This window comes from Brassica rapa, chromosome A07 (genome assembly GCF_000309985.2).
Source record: "Brassica rapa cultivar Chiifu-401-42 chromosome A07, CAAS_Brap_v3.01, whole genome shotgun sequence".
NCBI lineage: Eukaryota > Viridiplantae > Streptophyta > Magnoliopsida > Brassicales > Brassicaceae > Brassica > Brassica rapa.
The window spans coordinates 3580534-3587921 of record NC_024801.2 but is presented as its reverse complement, the minus strand read 5'-3'; the positions used below and the strand labels follow the sequence as shown (position 1 = coordinate 3587921).

The window sequence follows — 7388 nt, the reverse complement described above, 5'->3', positions numbered from 1 at the left end:
AACGTTAGCTTCTATGACTCTATGAACCATAAAAAATTTAGAATCAAAATCTTGGTTTTTTTTAGCTCATTGTGGAGAGAAAGTGAGAGATATGTTGTGTTTAGTTCACAAGAATGGAAAAAGAAGAAGGGTAAATCGATTTTGGGAGCATTAAGAGCTTCAAATTGGTTGTTCATGGTGGTTGTGGTATTGATGACAATGACAATCTTGTAATTACTTGAAGATGATGAGGGTGAGAGAGTAAAAATGTCATTTTCGAAAAAAAAAAAAAATTATGGTATTTTTGTAAATTATATAAACTTGTGGGGTGAATAGGGCAAAACCAATTTTCAAAAAAAAGGGAGGTTAGTTTTGTGTTTGACTTTAAGTTGTAGGTCAATTCTGCAAAAAGCCCTATTAAATTTGGCTGTATATATGTGTGTTTGACTTTGTATAATTTTAACATTGTTCAATACAACATCGTTTCGGCATTATTTTATAATATAATAAGTAGTTGAAATAGAAGGCTCGAACCTTGAACCTTAAACACATTTTGAAGCTATCTAACCATGTCGGCCGCTGATATATAATTATTAAACGAAATTAATTATATAGCAAAGCCATTCCGAAATGACCTTGTTTCTTATTTGTCCCTTGGACATGGGAGCTTGAGCAATGAATGTGGGATGACCCTTTGGAGTGCAGCATATCTTTCTTCTTTGATATCACCACAGGAGCATACCATATCTTTTGTTTTTGTTCTCGCCACGATACACTCGAAGAAGGTGGAGCTGAGCCAGAAACGATAATTTGATTCAAATTGTTGTTCAAATCATGTGAGATAATAACTATAAGTAAAGAAAATCGAAAAGAGTAGATGCTTGAGTAAAAATCAAAGGATCGTATTCATTACCCAAGCTCTCATGTCCAAGGGATTTAGAAGAAGAACCAAAGTCATTTTGGAATGGGTTTGCTATATAAATAATTTCGTATGATAAGAAAACAAATATATCAGCTGGCCGAAATGCTTAGATAACCTGAAAAATGTGTTTAAGGTTCAAGGTTCGAACACTATTTATGTGTATACAATCAAAGATTATACTGCGGGTTAACTCGTATTTATTGGATTGACCTGTGGATTTTCGAGATTGAGGATAAAGTTGCAAAAAAATCACATTGAGGGTTTTTTTTCCAGAAACCCATATTTTGTTTTCTACTAGTAACCCAGTAATTCCTAGATGAAATTGATGTTTTTGGGGGACACTTTCATCTCCACGAGAAAGCCTAGAAATATACAAAAAAAAATTATTAGATCAGTATTAGAATGAGCCTGTTAAAACTTATATCATAGGTACTTCCCTTGGCTGAAGCTTTAGCTATTAGAGAAGCCCTCTCTCATGCTCACCACCTTGGAATCTCCAAAATATGGCTTTTCTCATACTCACAAGAGCTCATCCGAGCCATCAATTCGATCTCCAAACTGAAGAATCTAAATAGGGTAATATCAGATATCGAATCGCTCTCTTCCTCTTTTGATTTCTTCATATTCTAGTTTCTGTCCAGAGATCAAAATGTGTGCATTCTGACTGTTTGGCAAAGGTCTACCTATCAAACTCTATATCTTCTTGGCATAAGAGCCTTCAAAATTGGATTTTCAGTAGTATGCTTATAAGTCAAATAAGAGAAGACATTAGTAGTTACTTATGATGATTATTTCATTACTTAGAAAATGAAAATGAAATGGAAAGGAAAGACGTACAATGAAAGCTTGCCACCACTTATCTTTCTGCTCATTTGGAACAAATTTTCAGCAGGACTACTGCCCCCAGAAGTATGCCTACCATGTTACTCGGATAAAATCATGTACAAAGGAATCTACACTGAAACTGAAAAAGAAACAGACAAACAAGACAATACAAGATGGACACATGAATGCAGGCTAGGCATGGCCATTTGGTGTCCCGTTCGGGTTGGTTGATTCTAATTTTTGGATTTTTGGTAGTATGATCTCCCATTCGGGTTTTACTAATTTTTAGATCAGATTCATTTTTTTCCTTCCGGGTTCCGGTTGTAACCTATGTTTGAACTCCCAAAAATCTATTACTAATGAAACTGAAAACAATTCTCAAAATGTATAAATTATACAAAAATCTAATTAAAATTAGTTAATCTATTTAAAATAACTAAAGAGTATTCAAAATAAACAAAAAATAGAATTTTTTTAAAATATATAAATTACCTTAATATATGTAAAAATTAATAGGTTTAACTAAGTTCGGATGTTTTCAGATCTTAATTCGGATTTTGGTTTAGTTCGAGTTGTATCCAAACCTTAATATACTTAAATCTCATTCCCTATCCAGGAATCATAATAACGATTCAGATTTAGTTTTGTTCTGTTTTTTGCATTCGGTTCGGTTTTCGGATTTGGTTAAAAAAGGTATGGCCTAATGCAGACTTTAGAAAGGTACTTGCGATAACGCTCCATTGATTTTCCTTATAAATGTGAAATTAACATGACATATTGAAAAAAACTAACATAACTAAACATAAGACACTGAAAAATAAATAAATCACTTTGACGGACACACATGACCAAATTTACCAAAGTAAATGTCAATAAATGCTAAATTAAGCGAGTAAATTAATGAAAATGGTAAATATGATTTTCAAATACAGTAAAAACTCTGTAAATTAACAATGTTGGGATTTTGATATTTTATTAATTATAGAGTTATTAATTTGCAAATAGTTTTACTTTTTAGATTTTTCTATTTTAGAGGATATTTTTATATAAAATAACAAAATAATTAATTTTAACATATATACATTGATTAAGTTTTTGAAATTCAACTTCATATTATTTTTCTTATATTGTTTTGTGTGTGTGAAATATGTTCTATAGAATTTAATTGCAGTTTTAGATATAATTTACTAAATATTATAAAAATATATTAAATGTTAAGAAAAAACAGAGCTAATATTATTTGAATATGGAAAAAAAAAATTTCTTGTTTGTACATATAGAAAATTTATTTACATATAAATTATTAATTTATGTTTTTAATGGGACTATACATTTACACATAGTTTTCTAGAATATATTATTTTATCGATTTGGGTCATATTTTGAACATGACCAACTGAGGACCGAAAGAATTTATTAATTTATTGTGTTATTAATTGGTTGAGTATTATTTAAAAGAGTTTCTACTGTATATACAACAAAACGTAATGATGAACAATCGAGTGTAATAAAAAAATGAGTAATATAGTCCATCTGAAATGTTAAATCCGAATCATAATCCTAATTAACTTCATACAATAATCAACTAAAGCTCTTTCTATGTAAATTTAATACATGTAAATGATAAACCTTAAAATTATAATAAATAAATGAAATAAAATATCAACCTAACTTTCATGACTCAATTATATTGTACAAATTCATTTATTCAGATAAATGTAGAATTTGTTCAGATAGGTGCGGCGGCGCGGCGGGACGAAGTTATATATTTCAAATAAAAATATTAGATATTGTATGATATATTTATGTATCTATAAAAAAAAAAATTGATAACCGTGGGAATCCTAAAGGCTTTCTAGGTCCAAATACTATTTATATATATTTATATTCAACAACACAAATGTTATACATAAAAATTACATTTATCAAACTAAAATAAAGTTCCAAGTGAACAAAACTTGTAACTATTGCTTGAAATCTTTAGATTTATGTTAATTATATTCTCGTATGTTTCTAACTTCAGGATAGGAAAAAACAAAGAGAGAGAAACGAATCTTGTTAGATCTGGTTTTACTGTAAACAACTGATTTTAGGACAAAACTTGTTGATGAGAGGAAAACACTGGATCTTGACATCTTCTAATCTATATTTTTATCCCTGAAATTTTGTTTAACCATAACGGGTAATCAGTTAACTAAGTATTTTCTTAACAGTCGGTATTAGTTAGTTTTTGTTGTGAGCATTACACATTTATTTAAACCCATTCCATCATCCCAATAATTCCATCATCCACAAGAACCAAAGTTCATTTTCCAGTTTCATACTCTCTTCTATTAATTAATTTCATTGTCTTGCAATCATAGTGAAGACGATGAGTTCCTCTGGAATAGAGAAAGGTGTTGTCACTGCAGAAGCCGAGGCGCCGAGGGGGAATAGAAGCCGGTTTGCTTTTGCATGTGCAATCTTAGCCTCCATGACTTCAATCATCCTTGGTTACGGTACGATTTTATTCTAACGATCCATGTCATAGTTGGTTTCTGTAATCGTCCTTACATATCTATGGATGTTGCAGACATTGGAGTGATGAGTGGAGCTGCAATTTTTATAAAAGAAGATTTGAAACTGTCAGACGTACAGCTTGAGATTCTCATGGGAATTTTAAACATCTACTCCCTGGTAGGTTCAGGCGCCGCGGGGAGAACTTCTGATTGGATCGGGAGACGATACACCATAGTGTTGGCAGGAGCCTTCTTCTTTTGTGGTGCCCTTCTCATGGGGTTTGCCACAAATTATCCTTTCATTATGGTTGGCCGTTTTGTAGCTGGTATTGGCGTCGGTTATGCTATGATGATCGCACCGGTTTACACGGCTGAAGTTGCTCCTGCTACTTCTCGTGGTTTTCTCAGCTCTTTCCCTGAGGTCTAATAGATCTGACCTTTCTAATTTTAGATATAATAAAAAGCACATTTTAAATGAAACTTAGTGCTTGTATGTTCTTTTGTATGCAGATATTTATCAACATTGGTATACTTCTTGGGTACGTATCGAACTACTTTTTCGCCAAGCTTCCCGTGCATATTGGGTGGAGATTCATGTTAGGTGTCGGAGCGATTCCCTCAGTGTGCCTAGCCATCGGAGTGTTGGCAATGCCCGAGTCTCCGAGATGGCTAGTCCTCCAGGGTCGCCTTGGGGATGCTTTTAAAGTCCTCGACAAAACCTCAAACACCAAAGAAGAAGCCATCTCTAGACTCAATGACATCAAACGGGCTGCCGGAATTCCCGAGGACATGACAGACGATGTTATAGTTGTTCCCAACAGGAAGAGTGCCGGAAAAGGCGTGTGGAAGGATCTTCTTGTCCGGCCAACCCCTGCTGTCCGACATATCCTAATAGCATGTCTCGGTATCCATTTCGCTCAGCAAGCCTCCGGAATTGACGCGGTCGTCCTTTACTCTCCGACCATCTTCCAAAAGGCTGGACTGAAATCCAAGAATGACCAGCTCTTGGCAACTGTCGCTGTTGGAATTGTCAAAACACTCTTTATCGTTGTAGGGACTTGCGTGGTCGACCGGTTTGGACGCCGTGCCTTGTTGCTCACGAGTATGGGCGGAATGTTTCTTTCATTGACCGCGCTTGGGACTAGTCTTACAGTCATCGACAGAAACCCAGGACACACGCTCAAGTGGGCTATTGTGCTTAGCGTTACAATGGTAATGACGTTTGTAGCAACATTCTCAATAGGTGCCGGCCCAGTGACGTGGGTCTACTGCTCAGAGATATTCCCTGTGAGGCTAAGAGCTCAAGGGGCAAGTTTGGGAGTGATGTTGAATAGATTAATGAGTGGTATTATCGGAATGACATTCCTATCGCTTTCTAAAGGTCTAACCATCGGTGGTGCATTCCTTCTCTTTGCCGGAGTTGCTGCTGCTGCATGGGTCTTCTTCTTTACTTTCCTTCCAGAGACACGAGGTATACCTTTGGAAGAGATGGAGAGTCTTTTCGGGAGCTACACTGCAAACAAGAAGAAGAATGTTACAAAGGAAGGTAAAGAAGTGGTTGAGAAACACTGATAAGAAATAATGAAATATGTTGTCGTGAATTGGGGAAATTTCATTAGAAAGAAAAGAAAATTGCTTTAATAATGTAAGTTTCCATCTAGCTCAACTTGTTAACTAAGCTCAACTTTATTTTGATGAGAATGTGAATTCAACCTACCTGATGCTATTTCTTTAATTGACAAGAACGTAAAAACCTTACAAAGATATATTCATGGAAATTGCACTGTATAGCACACAAAAAAATTATAATTAACTGTATGACGAATTGACCTACCTCTCACCTATATATTGCATATTTTATATAATATTGTTGTTATACCCTTTCATATGACCGGTTCAACCTGCAAAGAAAACAAAATACATTATTAATTAGTTACTCTGAAAAGTATCGAACACATAAACATTATCTTCTTTTTTCTTTTCTATCTTGATTTTTCGTTGATAACTACACATAAATCGTTGGTTACTCTGCCTTAATCACCACCGATCGATACAATGGGAACCACCATCACCATTGAGCTTTCCATTGTCACCACCATATTCGTTTTCATCGGAATCACCCCGTCTTCACCTCACATCTCACACCTCTGCTTATTCTTCTCTTCCATCTACTGTACCAACAGCAAAATTATTTCCTCTATCGCATGATAAATGTACCATCTCTACTGTTACAGCCACATACACTAATTTTCTGTCTCTGTGAGGTACCAAAATTGATAAAAGAAGATGAACAATTTATTGTGTTCTATACTATTATATACATATAGAATAGAACGGGTTTAGTAATCAACAAATAGAACCAGTATTGAATTGTGTGTCCTTAACTAGAACATGTTCGGACAGCAGCTGAGAACCACACAATTGAAACATTGGATATGTGTCATGCAGTCGCACCCACTGATGAAGAGTAGTCACCATATAACTGTGATTATAATTTCATTTATATGTAATGGTGCAATATATATATAAAATTGGAATAGATCATGTGAATATGTAAATGGAAAGATTATACATCAACACTGGAATATCATATTTTTATCTACCACTATAACAAAATTAAAAATAACTGAAAATTTTATTTTTATATATTATAGTTTATATTTGAGTTTGGTTTTACTGATTATGGTTTAGGGTTTAGTATTTTGAAGTTGGGGTTGAGTTTGATATTTAGAGATTGTAAGTGAGGTTTGGATTCTATACTATTTCTATTCACTTTACTACTACAGTGATTAAGTATATATGTGGTAAATAATGTTGTAACGTTGGTTTCTTTATATTTACATGTAATATTAAATAGCAGGCATTCATTTATGTCCATCACAAAACATTGATGTCATCCACTCTTCTTAAATGTAACCGGATACTTATTACAACTGAGGGCATAACCGGTTCAAAATGTTGTTAAATGTTAATTTATTCATTATGTCAAAATCAATGTTAGTTTCTTATATTCATCACACCTAGGGGAAAACGTTCTTCAATAGACTCGTCGCTTTTTATTTTCTCATAAACAAACATATGTACATATAATGAGTGTTTTTCATCAAACGGTTATTCTATTACTCAACTTGAGCTGATCTGGAGAACTAGACCGGAATAGAATA

At 33.8% G+C, this 7388-nt stretch overlaps 1 protein-coding gene across 1 annotated transcript; it reads left to right on the top strand.

Annotated features, from left to right (window-relative positions):
* Positions 1–239: 239 nt before the first annotated feature.
* Positions 240–6850, top strand: LOC103846054 (putative polyol transporter 1). Its single transcript, XM_009122979.3, has 3 exons — positions 240–4224; positions 4299–4645; positions 4735–6850. Exons 1-3 carry the CDS (start codon positions 4098–4100, stop codon positions 5794–5796), a joined length of 1536 nt encoding a protein of 511 aa, XP_009121227.2. The 5' UTR covers positions 240–4097; the 3' UTR covers positions 5797–6850.
* The last annotated feature ends 538 nt before the right edge of the window (positions 6851–7388 follow it).

Excerpts from the sequence above, each read along its gene's own strand:
- LOC103846054 (XM_009122979.3), top strand. The coding sequence starts at position 4,098 with ATGAGTTCCTCTGGAATAGAGAAAGGTGTTGTCACTGCAGAAGCCGAG. Across the intron at positions 4,225-4,298 it reads TTCAATCATCCTTGGTTACG|ACATTGGAGTGATGAGTGGA; the intron begins GTACGATTTTAT and ends TGGATGTTGCAG. Across the intron at positions 4,646-4,734 it reads TTCTCAGCTCTTTCCCTGAG|ATATTTATCAACATTGGTAT; the intron begins GTCTAATAGATC and ends TTTTGTATGCAG.